At 35.9% G+C, this 21,120-nt stretch overlaps 8 protein-coding genes and 15 long non-coding RNA genes across 23 annotated transcripts; 11 read left to right on the top strand and 12 right to left on the bottom strand.

Annotated features, from left to right (window-relative positions):
* The first annotated feature begins 19 nt into the window (after nt 1–19).
* Nucleotides 20–3,343, top strand: mpd2 (GYF domain protein). The gene is made up of 2 exons (NM_001020183.3): nt 20–142; nt 260–3,343. The coding sequence occupies exons 1-2, from the start codon at nt 105–107 to the stop codon at nt 3,198–3,200; spliced, it is 2,979 nt and encodes a 992-aa protein (NP_594756.1). The 5' UTR covers nt 20–104; the 3' UTR covers nt 3,201–3,343.
* On the bottom strand, nt 717–1,125 carry SPOM_SPNCRNA.4184. Its single transcript, NR_193545.1, has one exon. It is a non-coding gene; the product is annotated as a non-coding RNA (long non-coding RNA).
* Nucleotides 2,966–3,274, bottom strand: SPOM_SPNCRNA.4183. The gene has a single exon (NR_193544.1). It is a non-coding gene; the product is annotated as a non-coding RNA (long non-coding RNA).
* Nucleotides 3,344–3,466: 123 nt separating the features above from the next.
* On the bottom strand, nt 3,467–4,679 carry fta1 (kinetochore protein fta1). The gene has a single exon (NM_001020182.3). The coding sequence runs from the start codon at nt 4,528–4,530 to the stop codon at nt 3,688–3,690; it is 843 nt and encodes a 280-aa protein (NP_594755.1). The 5' UTR covers nt 4,531–4,679; the 3' UTR covers nt 3,467–3,687.
* SPOM_SPNCRNA.4182 lies at nt 3,567–4,371 on the top strand. Its single transcript, NR_193543.1, has one exon. It is a non-coding gene; the product is annotated as a non-coding RNA (long non-coding RNA).
* Nucleotides 4,680–4,873: 194 nt separating the features above from the next.
* On the bottom strand, nt 4,874–7,033 carry spn1 (mitotic septin Spn1). Its single transcript, NM_001020181.3, has 3 exons — nt 6,808–7,033; nt 6,174–6,770; nt 4,874–6,128 (listed from the first exon to the last, which is right to left on the bottom strand). The coding sequence occupies exons 1-3, from the start codon at nt 6,985–6,987 to the stop codon at nt 5,496–5,498; spliced, it is 1,410 nt and encodes a 469-aa protein (NP_594754.1). The 5' UTR covers nt 6,988–7,033; the 3' UTR covers nt 4,874–5,495.
* Nucleotides 6,605–7,249, top strand: SPOM_SPNCRNA.4181. The gene has a single exon (NR_193542.1). It is a non-coding gene; the product is annotated as a non-coding RNA (long non-coding RNA).
* A 162-nt stretch (nt 7,250–7,411) lies between these two features.
* SPOM_SPNCRNA.4180 lies at nt 7,412–7,723 on the top strand. The gene has a single exon (NR_193541.1). It is a non-coding gene; the product is annotated as a non-coding RNA (long non-coding RNA).
* SPOM_SPNCRNA.4179 lies at nt 7,429–8,125 on the bottom strand. Its single transcript, NR_193540.1, has one exon. It is a non-coding gene; the product is annotated as a non-coding RNA (long non-coding RNA).
* A 132-nt stretch (nt 8,126–8,257) lies between these two features.
* mnn9 (mannan polymerase complex subunit Mnn9) lies at nt 8,258–10,327 on the top strand. Its single transcript, NM_001020180.3, has one exon. It carries the CDS (start codon nt 8,752–8,754, stop codon nt 9,763–9,765), a length of 1,014 nt encoding a protein of 337 aa, NP_594753.1. The 5' UTR covers nt 8,258–8,751; the 3' UTR covers nt 9,766–10,327.
* Nucleotides 8,796–9,262, bottom strand: SPOM_SPNCRNA.4178. The gene has a single exon (NR_193539.1). It is a non-coding gene; the product is annotated as a non-coding RNA (long non-coding RNA).
* Nucleotides 9,418–9,833, bottom strand: SPOM_SPNCRNA.4177. Its single transcript, NR_193538.1, has one exon. It is a non-coding gene; the product is annotated as a non-coding RNA (long non-coding RNA).
* A 213-nt stretch (nt 10,328–10,540) lies between the features above and the next one.
* noc1 (ribosome biogenesis protein Noc1) lies at nt 10,541–13,454 on the top strand. Its single transcript, NM_001020179.3, has one exon. It carries the CDS (start codon nt 10,694–10,696, stop codon nt 13,274–13,276), a length of 2,583 nt encoding a protein of 860 aa, NP_594752.1. The 5' UTR covers nt 10,541–10,693; the 3' UTR covers nt 13,277–13,454.
* Nucleotides 11,969–12,343, bottom strand: SPOM_SPNCRNA.4176. Its single transcript, NR_193537.1, has one exon. It is a non-coding gene; the product is annotated as a non-coding RNA (long non-coding RNA).
* SPOM_SPNCRNA.4175 lies at nt 12,661–13,001 on the bottom strand. The gene has a single exon (NR_193536.1). It is a non-coding gene; the product is annotated as a non-coding RNA (long non-coding RNA).
* A 223-nt stretch (nt 13,455–13,677) lies between the features above and the next one.
* On the bottom strand, nt 13,678–15,973 carry mug126. The gene is made up of 5 exons (NM_001356185.2): nt 15,933–15,973; nt 15,793–15,876; nt 14,249–15,740; nt 14,010–14,210; nt 13,678–13,969 (listed from the first exon to the last, which is right to left on the bottom strand). Exons 3-5 carry the CDS (start codon nt 15,216–15,218, stop codon nt 13,944–13,946), a joined length of 1,197 nt encoding a protein of 398 aa, NP_001342855.1. The 5' UTR covers nt 15,219–15,740; nt 15,793–15,876; nt 15,933–15,973; the 3' UTR covers nt 13,678–13,943.
* Nucleotides 13,943–15,412, top strand: SPOM_SPNCRNA.1029. Its single transcript, NR_149870.1, has one exon. It is a non-coding gene; the product is annotated as a non-coding RNA (long non-coding RNA).
* Nucleotides 15,974–16,469: 496 nt separating the features above from the next.
* On the top strand, nt 16,470–19,588 carry atg13 (autophagy-associated protein kinase regulatory subunit Atg13). The gene is made up of 3 exons (NM_001020177.3): nt 16,470–16,763; nt 16,842–16,937; nt 17,182–19,588. Exons 1-3 carry the CDS (start codon nt 16,629–16,631, stop codon nt 19,225–19,227), a joined length of 2,277 nt encoding a protein of 758 aa, NP_594750.1. The 5' UTR covers nt 16,470–16,628; the 3' UTR covers nt 19,228–19,588.
* Nucleotides 17,304–18,090, bottom strand: SPOM_SPNCRNA.4174. Its single transcript, NR_193535.1, has one exon. It is a non-coding gene; the product is annotated as a non-coding RNA (long non-coding RNA).
* On the bottom strand, nt 19,559–21,105 carry bud22 (BUD22 family ribosome small subunit biogenesis protein). The gene has a single exon (NM_001020176.3). It carries the CDS (start codon nt 20,957–20,959, stop codon nt 19,793–19,795), a length of 1,167 nt encoding a protein of 388 aa, NP_594749.1. The 5' UTR covers nt 20,960–21,105; the 3' UTR covers nt 19,559–19,792.
* Nucleotides 19,767–20,165, top strand: SPOM_SPNCRNA.4173. Its single transcript, NR_193534.1, has one exon. It is a non-coding gene; the product is annotated as a non-coding RNA (long non-coding RNA).
* On the top strand, nt 20,354–20,627 carry SPOM_SPNCRNA.4172. The gene has a single exon (NR_193533.1). It is a non-coding gene; the product is annotated as a non-coding RNA (long non-coding RNA).
* SPOM_SPNCRNA.4171 lies at nt 20,745–21,010 on the top strand. Its single transcript, NR_193532.1, has one exon. It is a non-coding gene; the product is annotated as a non-coding RNA (long non-coding RNA).
* Nucleotides 21,106–21,120: the final 15 nt, after the last annotated feature.

Below are 21,120 nucleotides of genomic sequence, written 5' to 3'. Positions count from 1 at the left end.
GTTATTGTTACGTTTTTCCACCTAAAACCTTTACAACAAACAGATTTGCTGGTTGTTAAAAGATAACAAGGATTTTTTACTTTAAGAGAGAAAGTGCTAAAATTATGAATTCAGAAGCAAGTGTATTTAGTAATATGGATTGGTAAGTTTTTTTCCTGGGATTTACCACATTTTACGATTTTCAAAAAATTGCGTTTCTGATACGCTTGAAATACTTTGAGTTTCAAATTGCCTTGTACTAACAACTTATGTTTTGTAGGAGCCAGCTGGCACATTCGTTACATAAAAAAGCAAATAACTCGAGTTCTTCAACAACTGGTGCTTTTCCTCAGTTAACATCTTTTACTAAACCTACTGCCACAAATGGAGTGGATTCTCCTACATCGTCTCATATTGACCCTTCTGTTTCTGCAAAATTGGATTCACAAAGAAAACTGTCTTTAAAAAGTGGCAATATGTGGGACTCTTTAAATGCACCTTCTGAATTGACTAGCAAAAATCCTACAGTATCGTCAACAACCTCATCAGCAAACCCAGCCATTGTTTCAAATGGTGGTTCTCCTTTTTATAAAAATCCAGTTGTTGCAAATAATCCAAGTAGCACCTTTGATATGTCTACCAATTTGTTTAATTCTAAAAATGCCAACACCTCTTTTACAAACGCTTTTTCTAATGAGGGCATATCTCCTGGATTTTTAAGGGATTGTTTTCCATCCTCGAATTCTATAACAACGGGCACAGCTTCTCCCAAACTGGGGAGCCCTTTTAATCATATCAATCGTCCTGTATTAGATCGCAGCCCTTCTTCATTTTCTCAAAGTCGCTCAGCGGTTTCTGGTAATATGAATCCCGGTGTTGGGACTTTGCAACAGCCGCAGCGTGCTGGTTCTGATACTTTTCCTGACTTGAACACTTCTTCAAGCAATCAACCAGGTGGGGAACCGAATGTTGCTTCAGCTAATACTCATTCTCTTGAAATTCTATCAAGCTCTGCTTACCATCCTTCTGGATCATCAAATGGAATATCTGCAGGTTTAACACAATCCGTGGCTTCTCCTGTTGGACAGGTTGATAATCTCGCAGATTTCTCTCAGTCCCCACTACGCAGAGGTCCATCTCGATTTCCCACTAATTCCAACGTTCCAGTGGGAAATTCAATGAGTATTAGAGACACTGATTCTCCACTAAATATTCTTGTTGATAAGGCCAAAGCTAAAGCATCTATTAAAGAGAACGCGTCCCAACCTGTTGCACCAAGCGCATCTCAACGTGAGCATTCTGCTGTCAATAGTCCTGCGGCTGCTATGTCTCCCTCTACAGCTATGTTTTCTTCGGAGGCGTTTCCTCAGCACTTGGCTTCGTTAATTCCTCCCGCTCTTCTGCATTGGCTTTATAAAGACCCTCAAAATAATGTCCAAGGCCCCTTTACTGGAGTAGATATGCATCAATGGTATAGAGCTGGTTATTTTCCTCTTGGCTTGCCAATAAAGAGGCTAGAAGAAGAAGAGTATTACTCTCTTGCCTTTTTTATTCGTCAGGTGGGCAACCAGTTGGAACCCTTCTTGGTTCCTCTATCACCTGTAACTGTTCAAAACGCCTCTTGGAATGCTCAAGGAACCGATCTTCCTTTGAGCAATTATCTTCCGGAGAGCTCTGAACAAAATAGAGGTGGAAACAAACACCTTGAATTATATCCCAGTACTGCGGAAGTTTCAAATGTTAGAAATGATGAATCAAAAGCAAACTCGTTATCTGAGATTTCCTATAATCAGCAATCCGAGTGCCGAAGTTCTGAGCTCAATGTTAATGAAGACAGTGCTAACCAAAAGGAGGAATCGGCCCTTGGTACTTCTGACAACTCTGATATGTATGAAAAAGAAAACACTCCCATTCATCATAATGAATCGTTAAATCAATTGTCAAAAGATCTCGGTTCTATCAGTCTCTCTGAGGAAACTAAGCAAGAAAAGCCGTCGAAGCTTAAGGAAACTGTTGAATCGAAAAGACTTTCTACGGGTGTGCAAAAACAGTCTCCTGCAGCTTCGAAAGAAATCCCCGTTACTAGCGGATCACAAACTACGGCTCCAAAGCCTTCTCCTTGGAAATCTCTTCCTCCTAAGCATTTACCTTCTCTCGATGAGACTATAAGTAGGGAAATGAGTATTGCTAGTTCTGAAGCGCTTCCTCAAGTTGAAAAATCTAACAGCGATCAACCACCTGTCGCCATTCCTAGCACTTCAAAAACCGGTTCACCTTGGGCTAAAGTTAGTGATGTGTCTACTTCAATGGCTCAAGAAATTCAACGCATGGAAAAACAAAATGAGAATTTGAAAAGCAAAGTTGCTTCCAATCCTGTTTCACAAACTTCCACAAATGCCAAAGCTTCCACACCAGCTCTTGCTTCAGGCTCCATTTGGGGAAGCCCGTCTGTAATAAATGCGTGGGCCAACAAGCCAGCTGCTCTCAAGTCTCCGTTGATAAAGAAAAATATTCAGCAAGCTGAGCTTGCCCAAAACAAACAGCAATCTTCCGTTACTACTGCCAGTCCTCGTTCTAATGCATTAAATGCTAACACTCCAAAGGCAGCTGCCCCTTCTAGTAATGTTACAATGAAAAATGTAACATCTATATTAGAAACCTCTACGTTCGAAGGCGAGGATACATGGTCTGTAGTTGGACCTGGTGGGAAAATCGTTAATCAGCAATCTCCTTCTGCTCAACAAACGACTCGTTCTCCCTCTAAAGTTTCGGCTACATTAAATGCTGGTAATTCTCAAGCATCTACTTCATCAAAATTACAACAAGTTGTGTCAATGTCGGGTCATTCGCCGGACTTTTTAGCATGGTGCAAGATTTCTTTGAAAGGTTTGAATGAAGGTGTTAATTACGAAGAATTTCTCGATATGTTACTTTCTTTGCCAGCTGAAAATAATGTTGAAACTTTTGAGATTATCTCGGATTCCATTTATGCTAATAGTACTATTATGGATGGACGTCGCTTTGCTAGTGAGTTTACTCGCCGTCGTATAGCCGATTTAACTGGCAAAGATGGGCAACAATCTAACAATAAGTCTCAATCAGAGTTGGGTAACTCTAGTGGTGCTTGGAGTCAGGTTGTTCGTAACAAGCCAAAGCAAGGTACTGAATGGAATTCGGCGTTTAAAGTGGTTACTAGTAAAAAAAACAAAAAGCGGGTATAATTTGAATCTTTTGAGTTGATGTTTTGTGATCTTGCATGGATACAATAAAAATCGGTTTCGGTTGTATAATATTGGAGTGCTAAAAATTTTAAGTTAATAATCCATATTTCAAATATATATAATATTTGTACATTTGTTGAACTTGTATTGTTAAGCTGGTGAACGAACAATGTAGAGGTTATAAGTGTTCTTGACCAGTTCTTACTAAACCGATTTTGTAGTACACAAATTTATTATGGAGGATACTGTAGTTAACTATTATGTAATTTTAAAAAAAAAATACTACCAAAATATTATTATTCTAGTTTAACATAATTTTAACTTAATGGTATTTTTAGTGCTAAATATAAATATAACGGCAAACTGATCAGTCAATTTGCATTCACGTATTTAGGAGCAAGTGTATCATTTCTTTGACATAAATGTAAAGCTGGCATGAAGGAAAGAGGCTCAACGCATAGTGACAAACTTAAACCCTTATAATTCATTAATACTCGGGCAATTGCATGGGCTCAAGGGCTAACAAAACATCAAATACAATATTTTGAGCTTTAGAAAAGATTTTCAGCTTGCCGGACGATGTTAGAATGGCACAATCAGTGTTCACTTTGGAAAGTGAGAATACTGAGTTTGTCAAATCTAAAGAAGTACACCTTTTGATATGTTCCATAAGAATTGGGTAGAAAAATGAGGAGCTACGGAAAATTTTTTTTAAATCTTCAGGTCTTATGGAAATTGTGACTGATGAAAGATTAGGATTTCCGGTTGTCCAGGTCAACTCAAGCGGGAGGGCTGTTTGACTATTTACATGATTTTGCCAAATTTTCAAAAACTCTAAAAGTATTTCTGGAGCAATTAGGCATGGTAAAATTTGTGTATCAAATTCCTGCTGGAGGAACTGCTCAACGGCCATCCATAGCGCCCCATCCATACGAACAAGAGCTAATGAAAAGAATACAGAATTCCCTTCAAGCGATAAACGTGTTCTGTCAGCCTCCGCGTGGGAGAACTTCCGAAATGACTCGAAGAAAAACATCTGGCCTTTGCGTTTCACCTCTAAATCACTAGACGTCTCATACGAAATATCCAGCTTTAAAAATTTAGGGAAACTAGATGTGTTTCCGAACTCCGTAAACGTAGCTTTCTCAATTATCAAGTCAGCAAACCTAGTACTATTTGTAAAGTAACCAGTACGATCAGTACCATAGCGAAGAAATCTCGTAAGCTTTTTACCTATTTCAGTCAAGTTTGAATATTCAAACCCAAACAAAGGAGACAATCGATATGCGGTGTATGTTACATTATAAAAATGGTGATCCCTTAAAGTCATAGTCAGCCTGAGCTAACACTTCAAAACGCTCTAATGATTTTGTTTCTGCTAGCGATTTTTGGGATCATTAATTAAAGTACTTAAAAAAACGTTATGAGTTATTAACTACATTGACCTTCATCAAATTAATGAAATATGTAGAGGTTGCTACCTTTTTTACTAATCGCTATGTATCATTATATAAGTCACCGTTCAAATAATAATAAAGAAACTTGAGTATCAACATTTTTTACAATTAAAGATACTGGTGGCATATATGTAAATATAAATTTCATTTATTTACTAATACTTACAAAGAAAGAGAAGCTCATAATGATCCTTCAAATATTTCAAATTGGCCAAGTAACTTTGTTCTAATACCCCGCTAAATTTATCGTTCGAAATAAACATTTTGTACAGTGGTAAATAGTATTCAAGCAAGTAAACGTATTTAGCATCAAACCGATCTTTGTATTGAATGACTTACAACAAATCTCATATTTACTATTCTATAACACCGAGAAGGTATCAATTGCAACAGTGTTTTTCGTTTAACCGAACAAAAATTATGCAAAAACTAAAGTCTAAAAACGACGTCGCAAGCAAATCTCTTCTAATAATATATGCATCAAAATTTTTTCGACTCTTTCAACTGAAATCTAGCTGTCTAAATACCCCCACTGACTGGAAAATAGATATTTTTCGATAGATTGAAAAATACACTGGCAATAAAAGAAGCAAACTCCCACTTTAACGGGTTGAATAGAGATAAGCCGGCTGTTTCAATTTGTTTGTTCAAGCAAAATGTCAATTAGTGAACCTCCTAAAAAAGAAAATTTCGATAAAAATTAACGACTCCATATGGTAGAATAATCAAGGAAAGATATACAGCCCAATATTGGACTTTAAGTAGTAATTAAATAACAAAGAAGGAGATAGCAGTAGAACTGCGGTGTCATACAAATAAATATCAGCTAGTAAGGAGACTATTTAAAAAACTTCCTTTTACTCTTCTCATTTTCGGCCGCAGCTTTAGCTTGCATTAACCGATTTTTGTGATCAATTAAGTCAGCTTTTTGCTTCTCCAATGCTGCCTTCATTTCGCGATGACGGGTACGTAACTCGTTTTCAGATTGTTTAAGACGATCTTCTTTTTCTTGAACCTTCTGAGAAAAAATGGTTTTCATTTCTGCTTCCATTTTCATCAATTTCTCTTCGTGTAAGGCACGCTCCTCTTCGAGTTTAGCACTAGGGTTGACTTCACGAAAAACGGAGTGATCTTGTGATATTCCGCTGCTAAGCAACCGTTCAGTACGATACGCTTCATACAGCTTATTTGTCTGTTCTTTGAGTTCTTCTAAGTGTGTTCGAATAAGCATTTCACGAAGCTTAGGGAAATCAGAATGCTCTTCATTATCGACTTCAACAACGCCCCATGGGTACCGCCTCCCGCGGACGCGCTTTCCTTCATTGTTGACCACGAATGTATTAGAAGCAATTATAGCAAAAGGTATTCTACTCATGATGTCTGCATTTTCTGCCACTGATTCAGGATCATCGGTCTCATATGTCGGAGGGAAGAAAATTCTGATATTGTGGTATTGGATATCTCTCAAAATCTATCATTTTTTCATTAGCAACTTTAAATCAAGATTAGGGCTTACCATTTCCTTCGTAAAGTTAAGTTCATCATCCGTTAGTGTATCGGCTTTCGCAATGATGGGTATAATATTTACTTTCTCGTGCAAAGCCAACATAACTCGAAGCTCCATAGCACTTATAGCATGACCAGTAGGCTGAATAAAAAATATACAAGCATGAACTCTTGGATCTTGAATAGTAGATCGAGGATTGTGCTTTTCAAGCTCAAGATATTGATCATAGCGACCCTCGATATCTGTCAAAACTGGTTGCCAACAATCGGTGTTGTCAATAAAATCGCCAAAACCGGGTGTATCAATTACATTTAATTGAAGACTGATACCATTTTCCACTATTTCAACTGCAGAAGAGTTGATCATAACAGTGGGTTCTGGGTTCACTCCAAAATCCCCAGTTAAAGATTTCTGGGTCGGTGGGTAAACATCTCTATTCAATAGCGTATTCACAAGTGTAGATTTCCCTGAACCGCTTTCCCCTAATACTAATACGTTGAAATTAAAACCTTGACGAACACAACGACGATGCCATTGATTAGGAAGACTAGCGAATCCAACGTATCCGTTCAACTGACGCTGGATTATACTAACGTGCGGATTGAACTAAATATTAGTAAAGGAATTTTAAATAATTGATTACCTCTTGTTCAGAATTATCCTGAATGGGTTTTTCTTCATTCTTGTTTTCTGAAATGGCTGCCTCAACATTTATTTGCGTTACATTATCTGTAGATGTGAAAGAATCAACGTCGGAACCCCTGCTTCTAGTGGAATCATCTTTAACTGTAGGCATACCATCCGCGAGTACCATTGACGCCATGTCAGAAATTATCGAAAACCCCCGTGTTGGTGGTTATGTATGTGATGAAGAGTGTAGCTAGGAGCTCGAGCATGAACATCTATTTGCTCAAGTAGGAAATTAAACTTAACCAATTTTTTTCTTAATTATGTTTCACGAAATTATAGAGCTTTTTTGAAATTTCTTAATTCACTGTCGCGTCGAATTTAGGTCCTTAACCTCGAAATATACACGGCTGGGATGCATTAAATAAAAAGATACTAAACATTGTTATTCCATTGTTTTAGTTGTCTTGTTAATTTTACAATTATTTTTTTTAACAATTGGATAAATCTAATGAATTAAAATTATCCATTATCTGTATTTGTTTAAAAACATTTTTTGACCTTTTATTTATACCTAAATTATTTGTTTGAATACCCTTTCAGCATGCAATCATCTAAATCTTTTGAATTTAATTTAAAATATTTATTTTTCTATTAATATAGAACCTTGGGCAGTAGTCGTTGAATTGAGCATTAATGCAAATCCAATTTATTGCACAACTGATTATTTATTCAATTGAACTTGTACGTCGACAATGTGACCCTCAACGATTTTAAAGATTTAATTATTAGACATAAAACACAGTTAGAAATTATTGCCTGGCCAACATTTTCATGCTAATAGATGATTCAGAAACAAATATCTATATTTCTTTTCCTACGAAAAAGTAAGATCAAACTAAAACATTAGAAGCTTGTTTACCGTATATTTTTGATCTTAAAGGACTTTTAAGATAAATTTGAACTTATTATAAATAATAAAATGTTAAAAAAAAATTTAACATAATAGGATCATTTTTACTAATTAAATAACGATTATATTAGTCTTTATAACAGCGTTTACAGTCTCCGAATTGCAGTATAAGCTCTAAAACTCAATTGAATAAAGGCATTTAATAGTCAATCATTGTTTTGTTTTCCTTCTAGCTATTTCAGCTCTTCTTGCTATCAAAGCACGGAATGACTTAACGCGGTGTTGTGTGGCTGGTATCAGAGAAAGAATAACTCCAGTAAAGGTACGCAAGCAATCCCAGTATGTCGTCGTTAAAACTATGAATATAATATGTCAAAAATTAATGTGAAAAGACGTTAATCAACACAATATAGAAGTACGTGTCTTATATTAAGAAATCGAAATATCTATAATTGAATTTAATAACGAAATCTTGCGTGACTACGCTATTAATTCTAGTTGTTATGAATACAGATGGGATCAAGGTAACTGGTATTCACCTCCTTTTCGACGTAACCAGAGCCACACATTATACTGGACAAAGGCGTTCTCTGGCGGCGGAATCGAACCAATATATAAGAAAACACTCAAATTCTGGGTTTATTGGAGGAAATTTTTTATTTTAAAAACAGTTTCTTTTACTCGAAAAAGCGTTTTTAATACTTCTTTCTTTGGCTTTGTTTTTACTCGATAGGGGCAAAACCTGTACAAGCTTGATTCGTGAACGTACGACATAATCCTTTGTTTGTATTAATGCTTAAATTATCTTAAGTATTTATTAACGGGGTATTCACTAGTTGAAATACATTTATATATATAAGGTGTTACTTTCGCGACTACAGCTGTTAGCCGTTGCTTTTTTAAGGAATTCGCATAATTATTTAAGAACTCGATTCTGTTTAGACCCACAAAACAACATCCAGATTCGGGTTGATTTTAATTTTTAACTCTCTATTTTTATTACTCTTATTAAATTGTGCCCTTCCATTTTTATTTATAAACTTTAAGATGCGCGTGTACAATAAATCTAGAATTGTAGGGCAGCTCCTTTTTGTGGCCCTCGGTATTACTTTCATCTATTACCTATTTACTCCATCTGTCAATTCAAATGCCAAAGTTCAGATTGAAAACCGTGGGGGGAATTCTTACGAAATATACGATATGAACAAAATTACGGAATCTTCCGATCCCATTCGTAACAAAGAGGAGGTGTTAATCTTAACTCCTATTGCTCGATTTTATCCACAGTATTGGAAAAATCTTCTTGAGCTTGACTATCCGAGGAATTTAATTTCTTTAGGGTTTATTGTTCCTTCGTCAAAGGACGGTGCAAAAGTTCATCGTGAACTTCGGAATGCTATCAATGCTGTTCAGAAAGGTCCAGGCGATAAGCGTTTTGCCGATGTTAAAATTTTAATCCAAGACTCTGATCTTTCTTCAGGGCAATCAGAGGCCGAACGGCATAAATTTTCTGCCCAGAAGGAGCGTCGGGGAAAGTTAGCTGCTACCAGAAATACATTGCTGTTAAGCACTCTAAAACCTAGTACCTCTTGGGTTTTGTGGCTTGATTCTGACATTGTAGAAACTCCCTCCACGTTAATCCAAGATTTGGCGGAACACAATGAAGACGTGTTGGTAGCTAATTGTTTCCAAAAGCAAGGCGATAAACTAACTCCTTATGACTTCAATAGTTGGGTCGATTCTCAAACCGCGCAGGAGCTTGCAAGTCACATGGACAGGGATGAGATTTTGCTTGAAGGATATGCTGAATTGCCTACTTATCGAATGTTGATGGCTAAAATTTATGAGGAGCACAAAGATCCATCTACAATTATGGCTCTTGACGGTGTAGGCACCACTGCTTTACTGGTGAAGGCAAGTGTTCATAGGGATGGCGCATTATTCCCAACCTTCCCTTTTTACCACCTTATTGAAAGTGAGGGCTTTGCAAAGATGGCTAAGCGTTTAGGTCATGGAGTTTATGGATTACCCTATTATTTAGTGTTCCATCATAATGAGTAGGGGGATGGATTAGGATTGCTTTTTTCATTTGCATGTGCTTTGCATGCATTGTGAACGTTCATGCCGTTTAACCCATATTGGCTAAATCGTTTATTTAAAGAAAAGAAAAAAATCCTTTGTACTTGTAAAGTAAGCAACCACGAGGAGTTAAGCTTTGCATTATCTAATCATGCTCGCTTATGTGTAGACAACCATAAATGTGTTAATTAGGAATCTTCTTAGGATTCTACTGCGTTAGAAGTCTTTTCTCTGTCTTGTTTGCTGGAGCTGTTTCTGCCTTAAAATGCGAAAATGCTGTAACTGGCATGTCTTTCTTTTTTTTCTCTCTCATTAATACTTGCATTTGAAATTTTCCTTTATGGCATATCGGCCATTCGTAACTCATTAACCCAGAGTTGCAGCTCATTGACTGGTGAACACTAATTCATTAACATTCGTTGCAAAAATTTCGCCAATTGCATGATAATCTGGTCTATATTTTATTCTTATAAAACATCTATTATGCTGACAATTGTTAATTTATTTTGCAGTAGTCAAGTCACTGTATGAATATGGTAGCTGGATTTTTTGTATGGTTTTAATGTAGTACAAAATTGAGTATTACTTTTACAAATGTAGCCACTTTAAATTTTTATAATATGTTCTAGTACAAAAACAATATCCCAAAAAGTATTTTCAAAATTTGAATGCTTTCCTTGTTTAGCGTATAACATTAGCGTACGTTATTTTGTTCTGAAGGACTGGTTAGTGTCGCTATTGACTTCTGCCAGTATTCACCCCTCTAAAATTAATTTTAATAATTGTTACAAATAAGGCCCTTTTGATCTTCTGACTGTTATAAAACATTACCCTTTTATTTTTGTTGAATTCCTAGAAGACTGGTTTATCATTTAAGGAAGGAGAACAAAGCAAAAAAAAAATTCGCGAGATGGCAACGTTGTACCCCAAACCAAAACGAGGGCAGAAGATTATTTTTAATGAAGAAGGAGAAGGTACAATTGATACTAAACCTCAGGGGGTCATGTTTGATCCCGGAGTTCCATGGTATAATATTCCTTTGCCAGAATTGCATGAGGATAAAAAGTTTGTAAACGTAGATCATGTCTCTGAATTAGAGACGCGTGGATTATTGCTTTTGAAAGAAGACTCAGAAAGGTTTTCAGAAACTCTGGGACATGGAACAGCTGACAAACGGATGTTACAAACTCTCATTAGTTCTGGTACCACCAGTGATCGTATTTCCGCACTCACCTTACTTGTTCAGGAATCTCCCATACATGCAGTTAAGGCATTGGAAACTTTGCTTTCTATTTGTTCCAAAAAATCTCGTAACGAAGCTACTCAAGCTATTACCACTCTCAAAGACCTTTTTATCGGAGGACTTCTTCCAGACAGAAAGTTAAAGTATATGAAACAGCAATCTTGTTTGGGGTCTAAAAACGTTACAGACAAACATCTTATGGTATGGGCTTTTGAAAGTTTTTTGAAGTCATTTTATTTTAAATACATTCAAATCATTGAAGCTTTGTCTTTTGACGCACTTCTATTTGTAAAAAGTCAAATGGTTTCTACTATCTATGACTTATTGAAGGCTAAACCTGAACAAGAACAAAATTTGCTCAAGTTGTTGATTAATAAACTCGGTGATAAGGAGAATAAAATTGCCTCTAAAGCTTCTTATTCAATTCTCCAGCTCGAAGCTAGTCATCCTGCAATGAAGCTTGTGATTACTAAGGAAATTGAAAGATTCATCTTTGCACCTTCTACAAGCCGTACCAGTTGTTACTACACATTGATAACGTTGAATCAAACTGTTTTGACTCATAAACAAGTCGACGTTGCTAATTTATTAATAGAAATATATTTTGTTTTTTTTACTAAACTCTTGTTTGCTTTAGAGAAGGAAGAGGTTGCTGATGCTCCTACTTTGGAAAAAAAGTCTCTGCAGTCAGATTCAAAAAACAAAAAGTCACAAAAACGAAAGAAGGATGAAGATTTAAGGAAAGAGGCTGAAGAAAACGTTAATTCACGCGTGATATCAGCGGTATTGACAGGCGTCAACCGTGCTTATCCCTTTGCAGAAGTGAATTCTGAAAAATTTGACAAGCACATGAATACCCTATTTGCCATCACCCATACTGCTTCTTTTAATACGTCAGTTCAAGTTTTAATGCTAATTTTTCAAGCATCTGCTAGCCGTGATTTCATTTCGGACCGTTATTATAAAAGCCTTTACGAATCATTACTTGACCCACGTCTAACAACGTCGTCGAAACAGTCTCTTTATCTGAATTTACTTTATAAGTCACTTATTATAGACAACAACATTCCACGTGTTCGAGCATTTATAAAAAGAATGGTTCAGGTCTCAGCGTGGCAGCAACCTCCTTTAGTCACTGGATTATTTCATGTGATGCACCAACTTGTTATCGCCACGACAGCATTGCGTTCTATGTTTACAAATGCTGAAATCCATGACTTTGATGGAGATGAGGAAGAGGTCTTTAAGGATGTTGAAGAAGATGACGTTTCCGAAGATCAAAAGGTAGATTCAGATAAAGACGGGAAATTAAGTGATAAGCAATCTCATTCTGCCTATGTTGTAGGCAATGTTAGTGTTTCAACCAAAAAAGAGCATCTCTCTTATGACGGTAGAAAGAGAGACCCTCAATACAGTAACGCAGATGGCTCATGTCTTTGGGAAATTCACCCTTTTTTGAACCATTTCCACCCAACCGTTTCACTCCTAGCCAAGAGCCTTGTTTATGGTGAAAAAATATTGGGTAAACCTAATTTGTCGCTTCATACGTTGAACCACTTTCTTGACAAATTTGCATATAGAAACCCGAAGAAGTCTGCTGCTGCTCGTGGTCATTCAATTATGCAACCATTAGCTGGAGGCCTGAGCAAAGGTTATGTTCCTGGTTCTACGTACAGTGGTGTTCCAATGAACTCTGAGCAGTTCACTTCAAAGAAACAAGAGGAGATTCCTGTTGATGAGCTTTTCTTTTATCGCTTTTTCAATGATAAATATATCAAGGGAAAGCAGGCTAGAAAGACAAAGGTGGATAGGGATGAAGAGGGTGAAATTGACGAGGATGAAGTTTGGAAAGCTCTTGTTGATTCCAAACCACAATTGGAAATGGATGAAGAGGAAAGTGACTTTGATTCTGAAGAGATGGATAAAGCAATGACCGATATGGGTAGTGATAGTGAACAGTCTGCAGATGAGAATGACAATGAGTCAATGGCTTCCGAAGAAAAACCCATGTTTTCAGACGAGGAAAATCTTTCGGAGATTGCACACTCTGAAGATGAGTTTGATGATACTGTTGATTTTTTTGAAGATGAAAATGATTTGCTTCCGTTCAATGAAACTGACGATGAGGAAGAAATACAAACCGTTGATCATTCCGAGACCCATTCTCATAAAAAGAAAAAGAGAAAAGCAATTAAAGATTTACCTGTATTTGCTGATGCTGAGTCGTATGCTCATTTACTCGAAAATTGATTTTTGCTGCTTAAGTATTGTAATTCAACATTTGGTTATTTCGTATAACTTCGAAGGTTTATTATATTCCTTTTTCCGTTGGTTAGGGGGCGATAATGGATATTTTAATTGGGATTTGCATATTTCGGGTATAGTTTTTTTAGATTAGAATTAATTTGTTAAAAAAAAATTTTTTTTATCCCTATACCGGCTTTGTATTGGATTTATAGTAAGGATTGAATTTTATCATTACTATTTACAAAAGACTATGATTTTCTAGTATAGAAAGTAATATACTCTATGTTTTAAGATGACCGTAATTTCAATTCCCCTTATCAATTGAATAAACAGAAAAATTAATTCTTATATAAACTAAGCGCTCTTTGATTTAATAGTTACTTTACACTACTAAAGAATTTTTGGGAGAATGTTAGCTGTTTTGTTTCAATTTGTCTGAGAAAATGAATGTATTATTTGCTTGTGTTACTCTAAAGAAACGAAAATGCAATCACATCCGTCAGACCAGCAACGATTTATAATAAAAAAGAGATAAAAAATGAAAGTTGTTAACAATAACATCATCAAATTAACAGAGCTTTTTGCGAATATTTTGGTCATTTTAAAAGTTGTGAAACATGTAAAATTTCAGAATGATGATGATCTGCAGTTAAATTTAACGAATAAGCACTTAACGCCCTGAAGTGCAATATATTGCTACACAAGTTATTAAATTTAGCACGATTTGAAAACTTACCCCCTAGCTCAATAATGTAAACATTTATAGCAGCAAAAATCGAATAAATTTCCAGCGGTATTTTTTCGAATTGCGGGTAGGGTGTGTCTATTAGAAAACAGAATACCCTTGTCAAAAAGAAGATACAGGCGTAAACCCAAAAACATGCGCCGCAATATATCGCCATTCGTTTTAAAATATTTAAAAAATTTCGAAACAATGCTAAAAAATTAGTATTGATATTATGGTGTTTAACTTACCTAGGTAGATTAGCCCTCTGGCAATCATCAAAACTCCAAACAAACACCACAGGAAGATTTGTGCCGAAACTGTTGCTTCAAACCCGTATTCCTTTGAAACATATTCAATTAAATCAAGAAAGGCTAGCAAGTAGACTCCGTATCCAAGTAAGGAAATGACAAATATTTTTGAACGGCGTGTCTGAGGTTTTGAGTTGCTGTTTGTGATTGTCGCCTGATTTCTATTTCGAAGATTATAATGTTCCTGTTGAGTAGTCTTCGGTTTTTGCTTGTCATCTTGAGTTTCCTGTCGATCAAATGATGATTCCTCTTGATTGCTCGAAGTCTCCTGTTGATTAGCTTGTGGTTCCTGGGGTACAGCTTTTTGACCAGCCTGTGGCTCCTGTTGGGTGACCTTTGAATAAGCTTGAGGGTTTTCTTGAACAGTCTCCAATTTTTTCCCAGCATTCTGAAGCTCCTCCTCTTGAACTGTCGAAGTTTTCTTTTTGTCCGTTTGTGATTCCCCTTGAGTAATGAAAGCTTCATATTGAGAGTCTAATTGAGGATTTCGAGGATCCTCCTGGTCAGTTGGAAAGTTCGCTTGACCAGTGTGAGATTCCTGTTGATCACTTTCAAAGCTTTGCATTCTTCCCATTTCAATTGAATCAATTCCCATCTCCAGGTCGCATGGTTTTTCTTTTGACTTTGTAAGAATGAATGATTTGATTACTTCCTTCAAGTTATACATTCTATGTCTCTGTTCATGCTTCACAAGTGGACTTGACGATCTAGAAGATCTATTCTGTTCATCTTCATTTTCGTCATTGACATTTTCCGGACACGGATCCTCTAGTAAGGTCTTCTGAATATTTCCAGATTCTGAACCATCTTCCTCCATTTCTTCTTGCACGTTGAAAATGGTTTCATTTTCCAAAACGTAAAAAGACGACAATGATGTTGATGATGTATTCTCGTTAAGCATTTCTCCCATTTCTTCAACTTATCTCTATCTTATTAATTATTGTTAATATTGAAGCAGTAAATCTGTTTTCAACAGTCAGATAATTTATAATTGGGGAACCGAAAAATGAAGACTTCTAAATAAAAACAAATAGCAGCAGTACAATTAAAGCCAAGCGATTATATTGGATTTCTAAAAAAAATAGAAACACCTTGTAACCAACAAATTTGAAACTTCAAAAAGTAGTATTTTAATCTTGGTGATTTGGAATGTAAAGAATATATAACATTTTGACAATTGATGATGAAAACATCGCAGCATCATGACTTATGGCATCTGCAATTTAATAGCAAAAACAAAAATTAATTAAAGTCTCGTTTCTTTATGACTCCTTATATCGTTGGTAAACCAGAGTACGAAATTCAAGGTATTTTAGTACTACCACATAATTTAATTCCTTTTTTTTTTTAAAAACGAAAAGGGCTGAGCAAACCTAAGCTTGCAAAACTTAGTACTGCCAAAAAAATGAGCATTTTATTAAAACTAAGAGCTCTTAGAAGTCAGTAATATCCTTTTAACTTCGGGTTAAAATCATGACCATTACCTTTAACATCAGTTGCATCGCTTCAAACATGATAATACTGAGGGTTTTACATTTAACTTTCACAAAAGTGATAGAGAATGCATCCTAAATCAATAAGCTAGTGCTTGTAAATGATTTTAATTAGTTAATAATTACCGTACACTCAGCCAACATAAATCGACATTATTGTTTGTTTTCCATAAGCGATGTTTGTGTATTTGGGTTTTAAAATAGCGAATATTTAGCGGCTGTCAACAAACATTTCCTACATTTAGCAATACATTACGTATCATCATTTGTTGTGCAATAAAAAAAAACGGTTAATATCCATTTATTGACAATTTTCGAAAATTGTATGTTTATGTCCGAAGTTTTTTCGGATTAAGGGAATCATAAATCAAATAAAACTCAGATTACTTAATTACTTGTTGTAGGTTATGCTCCATTTATTGTGAATTTAAATTGTTCCCTTCAACAAGACTACTTGCAGCACTGTTGCACATAATCCCTTTATATTCCAAAATAATAGCTCACAAAACAAGATTCACCGCAGTTTAAAGAGCCTTTAAATATAGCTACCATTTGTCTTATAACGTGATCGAAAGAAATCGTATTTAACGCAACGCTAATATTTACCGTGCTTCGTTGGAGCATGGCATCTGTAGTATCTTTTGCCGCTTACTACAATACTCTGCCTTACCAAATACGAACTGCAAAACCAAATTCATTCAATTAGGAAAACTAATTAAAAACTGCTTTATCAATTTAAAGAATGAGCTAACAATCAAATTGTTACATTAAAAAATTAATAATTTATACTTTGAAGTTGCAATTGAATTAATGGAAACCACATTGATATGCCGAGACTTAATACGCAGCTTCCTCGAATGTATTCTGCTCCCCCTGGGCATAGTAAAGCAGTTTCAACTGAGTTAAATAAAGATCTATCATCAGTGGGTGGTAGGAGCGCTAAGCTGGGCCAAGTCATTCACGTAAGTTAAAGTGTGTATCATAAGCTTGCTTGAGGTCCACCCATCCTTTACTTGAAAAGTATTAACATTTACAAATAGCATTGTTTTTATAAAACCGGATTAATAATTTTGGAATCCAGACTAAATGTATTTGGGACCTCTCGTCCTCGAGAAAGTTCTAAGAATAACAAATGGGTATGTATTTTTGTTTTTCTACAATGACGAGTATCGGTGTTATGCGCTTTATTCATACAGTGGTTTTCAAAAAACTCAAGATTATTTATCAATTACTTATCAGTTTACGTTCATCTCGTGCGTCTGCATAGAGTTTCATTTTTAAGCTACAGGTGAATAAGTTGATCACTGTACTATTGATGTATAAATGTGGAATTACAAATAATTAAAAAATTCATATTTGCACTTAATTAACAAAATGTAGTTCAATTTGGAAATTGTTGAAACTGAGCTTTATGCCGAGCAATTCAAAATTTGGAAGAATATTGAACTTTCTCCTTCACGAAAAATACCTCCAATGGTTTTGCACACATATTTAGATATATCTGATTTATCAAAAAATCAAACCCTTTCTGTTTCCGATGGTACTCATTCTCACGCAATCAACTTTAATAATATGTCGACAATGAAAATCGTACTTGAAAGATGGATTGTGAATTTAGATGGCGAAGCCTTATCAACCCCTCTGGAGTTGGCTGTTTTGTACAAAAAGTTAGTTGTTTTATTTCGTTCCCTCTACACTTATACCCATCTTATGCCTCTGTGGAAATTGAAGTCGAAAATACACAAATTAAGAGCTCATGGTACATCTTTAAAAGTTGGCTGTGCCCTCTCTACGGATGATGTTTTATCGAATGATTTCCTTCCTATAAGTGCTCCAATTTCATCCTCGCTCGGAAGCAGTATTGCAACTTTCTCTTTCAGCCCTGTTGGTACACCAGCTGGAGATTTTCGCATATCTGTTCAGTATCGTAAAAATTGTCATTTTGAGGTTCATGATTCTGATGCGTTACTCTCTAACCAGTTGTTATCTGCAGACAAGCATCAACTTGCTGCTTCGAACAATTCTCAAGATTTTGAAGATGGCAAACAGTATGATCAACCACCTCCTTCTTTTGCAACGCGGTTAGCTAAGCAGTCGGATCCGAATTCTCTTTTACAATCTGAAATCCAACATTTAGCTAGCATTGAGTCTATAACAGCTCAAGCAGCTCCTCTTGTTACTATACATCCTTTCAAATCTCCGTCATTATCTGCTTCCCCAGGGTCAAATTTTGACAATATGTCAATTTCTCCGAAGGTTGCAGTCAATCGTTATATACATCGCGGACCATCAGCCACCTCTTTAAATAAATTTTCAATGATTTCTGATGCTGCAAGCAAATCAAGAGCAAAATTGCCACCTCTTACATCTGGAAGTCTTAAGCTTAACACACTTGACATTTCCAATACCCCGAATCTTCGACGATTTAGCAGTAGTTTCGGTCCCCGCGAGCGTAAAGAAAGCTTTAGCTCTCGTAATCGTTTACCGCTAGTCAATCATCCTATTCGTAGCATTTTCAAACATAACGTCTCAGAGAATCCTATAACAGATCATTCTGAGCATGCTGTTTATGATAGTGAATTTGCATCAAAGGATGATCTTAGCGGTTTTATTCAACTATTAGATAGTCATGCACATCATTTAAATGCTTCGGAAGGTAGCAAATCAAGTGGTTCATTTCCAGGGAAGGTACAAACTTTGACATCTGGAATTTCGCCAGTTGCTCACCCTCATAATTCCTTGGGTAGTAGCAATGAAATTTTTGACATCGATACCTATAATCATTCAATTGATAATAGCGGATCCCGTTTTACTGAGGCTGTGAAGCATAATCTTGGAAATTCTAGCCATAGCATCATGCGCCATCACACTTTAGGTACGCTGCGATCTCGGCCTTCCTTCTCTGAAAAATCTACCTTCCCTGCTCCCCTGACATCCATTTCACAAGCTTCCACGTTCCAAGGAGATAACCGGTCTCCAAGCACTGTTATTCCTCATACTCAAACTGAAGTACCATCAGCAAACGATACTTCAAAGCAACTAGCATCTCTTCACGATATGCGGAAAAGTCAATCACCAATTTGTGCTAGATCGGCTACTTCTGCTGGACTTCCGCGTTTCGAATATCACACCAGCTTATCCAAATCACTGGAACATTCATCAACGCCAGCAAGCCTACAAGCAACAAAGACGCCCAGCCCTTCTTTTGTACTTGAGCCGGGAATCCCACAAGAGTACAAAAAGCACTTTGATAATCTTTCTGAAGAACGACGTCAATGTCTTACTCCTTCAACACCTACTTACGAATATTACAATGAGCATAACCCCAATTATGATGATGATTTATTGTTCACAATGACTGATATGACTCTTGAACCCCATGATGTTTCAGCTATTAGGCTTGGTTCTCCCAAATCCGATGATTAAGCGAAGCCTATGTTTAGAATTTGGAGTGATATAGCATCCATTTAATGCACTCAACCATTCTTGTTTTCTTTTAATTTTTTAATAGTTTTTTTCAGCTGCATTATAGCTTCAATTAAGCTTCGTTCCATACAAGTGAATTTCGCAATATTCGCCTCAATTCATGAGCTTTGGGCAGCGATTGAAAATACTCATAATGTCTGACTGTACTTTTCACATTTACCATGATTAGTATCTACATATACTGTTTATCTAGCTAGTGTAGGTATTAATTGAAATTGTAATTTAGTTTCTAATAATTTAAAAAATCACAGTTATTGAAAATTTAAATTTACTAGTTAGCAACAGAAACATCATGAATAATAGTAATTTGTTAGCTCTGTTTATTCTGTGTATAAAATATTAGCAACGTATACAGTTTCAAGATATTAATACAATCTTCTAGCTGCGATTTGAGCAATGTAAAACGCTATGATGTTTTACCATTGTTTTGAAAAAAAGAGGATGTTTCTTACTTCCTGAATATCGAAAAAAAGCACTACTATTTTATAAATTGGAATGTTTAAGATTAGTCAAAAACTATTTTTTTACCCTGGAATGCTGCACTAGAAGGCATTTTTTGTTTCCTTTTAGCCTCCCAAGAGGGATGCAGTTGCTCTGGTTTTTGAGGTGTTTGGTGCTCCGTAAAAGCATTTTCACGAGCAGCACGTTTAGCTTGCCTTTCTTCATACTTTCTCTGTCTTTCTTCACGAATACTCCTTTCTTCAGTCGCTTTTTTTATCAAATGGTTAGCACCTTTACCATACTTTTTTTCCCAAATAGCTTGTCTAGCTCTTTGACCACGACGATTTTTACGCTTCGGGATATCTACTTCTTCTAACTCCTTTTCGACAAATTCATCATCACTTTCGACTGGATCTAAGAAGCCCGCTGTAAGGGCAGGCAGATTAGTATTGTTATGTTTGCCCAGAGGAATTTCCAACATCTCATCATCAATTATAGACTTCCTGTTTATTAAAGTAGCATTTTGAAGAGATGATTCTTTTACACCTTCATTTTTCATAGAATATGACATAGACTTGTTGATTTCTTTGTCCTCAGTATTATCCAAAATCATACCAGTATCTTGATTAACGCCATCGGTGCTATTTTGAACATGGGTATTATCCACTTGGTCTTGATTAGAAGTTGATTTGTTTGACAAATCTACTTTTCCGATGGTCTTAATGGGTTTTTGGGTAGAAGACACAGCCTTTTTATCTGACAACTCTTGTAAATCGGGGTTTAAGAAACGAAGATACTTTTCGAGTATTGAGTTGATGTTTCGAATGGCATCAGATAATTGCTTGGAATTTAAAATTCTAGCAACGGTATTTCTCTGAGCATCCTCAGTCAAATCTGCAGGAAAATCAACATGAAGATTTTCGTTCAGTAACTTCCGAAAATCCTTGTTTTTAAGGATTTTTTTATAATAGCAATAATCAACAAATTTGGTGAAGTCAAATTGTTTGGCAAATTCAAATTCTGCCTCAAAACGGCCAAGAGTATCAGCATCTTCACTGGCTCTACAATTTTTAATTCTTCGTACAAGCTTTTGCCGTTCAAAGGTAGATGCCTTTTTCAATGCCTGTGATATTTTTTTCTTAAATAGAGGTATCTTTTTTGGAACATCATCGACACTTAATTGAGAGTGATGACTTTTTCTTTTGACGCCTTTGTGAGACGTAAAAACCATTTAAAAAATTATGCAAACCCTGAGTATAACCCACTAAAATCCAAAAAAACCAAATGAAATTTCTATAATAGTAAGTTTTGTGTTATTATGCCCAATTATAGCATAACCAGCAAAATATACAATTTTTTACCGATGTGGTGAAGAGTAATTTCACCGTATAC

The sequence above is a fragment of the Schizosaccharomyces pombe genome, assembly GCF_000002945.2.
Source record: "Schizosaccharomyces pombe strain 972h- genome assembly, chromosome: I".
In the NCBI taxonomy this organism is placed as follows: Eukaryota; Fungi; Ascomycota; class Schizosaccharomycetes; order Schizosaccharomycetales; family Schizosaccharomycetaceae; genus Schizosaccharomyces; species Schizosaccharomyces pombe.
The sequence above is the reverse complement of the archived record's forward strand: the minus strand, read 5'-3'. Positions and strand labels throughout refer to the sequence as shown.

Coding starts and splice junctions, on each gene's coding strand:
- mpd2 (NM_001020183.3), top strand. CDS start 105: ATGAATTCAGAAGCAAGTGTATTTAGTAATATGGATTG. Junction 143..259: donor GTATTTAGTAATATGGATTG/GTAAGTTTTTTT, acceptor TATGTTTTGTAG/GAGCCAGCTGGCACATTCGT.
- spn1 (NM_001020181.3), bottom strand. CDS start 6,987: ATGGCGTCAATGGTACTCGCGGATGGTATGCCTACAGTTAAAGATGAT. Junction 6,771..6,807: donor AGGATAATTCTGAACAAGAG/GTAATCAATTAT, acceptor ACTAATATTTAG/TTCAATCCGCACGTTAGTAT. Junction 6,129..6,173: donor TTAACTTTACGAAGGAAATG/GTAAGCCCTAAT, acceptor AAAAAATGATAG/ATTTTGAGAGATATCCAATA.
- fta1 (NM_001020182.3), bottom strand. CDS start 4,530: ATGACTTTAAGGGATCACCATTTTTATAATGTAACATACACCGCATAT.
- atg13 (NM_001020177.3), top strand. CDS start 16,629: ATGCCGAGACTTAATACGCAGCTTCCTCGAATGTATTCTGCTCCCCCT. Junction 16,764..16,841: donor AGCTGGGCCAAGTCATTCAC/GTAAGTTAAAGT, acceptor ATTTACAAATAG/CATTGTTTTTATAAAACCGG. Junction 16,938..17,181: donor GTTCTAAGAATAACAAATGG/GTATGTATTTTT, acceptor AACAAAATGTAG/TTCAATTTGGAAATTGTTGA.
- mnn9 (NM_001020180.3), top strand. CDS start 8,752: ATGCGCGTGTACAATAAATCTAGAATTGTAGGGCAGCTCCTTTTTGTG.
- mug126 (NM_001356185.2), bottom strand. CDS start 15,218: ATGGGAGAAATGCTTAACGAGAATACATCATCAACATCATTGTCGTCT. Junction 14,211..14,248: donor CAGAGGGCTAATCTACCTAG/GTAAGTTAAACA, acceptor CTAATTTTTTAG/CATTGTTTCGAAATTTTTTA. Junction 13,970..14,009: donor TTACATTATTGAGCTAGGGG/GTAAGTTTTCAA, acceptor TAACTTGTGTAG/CAATATATTGCACTTCAGGG.
- noc1 (NM_001020179.3), top strand. CDS start 10,694: ATGGCAACGTTGTACCCCAAACCAAAACGAGGGCAGAAGATTATTTTT.
- bud22 (NM_001020176.3), bottom strand. CDS start 20,959: ATGGTTTTTACGTCTCACAAAGGCGTCAAAAGAAAAAGTCATCACTCT.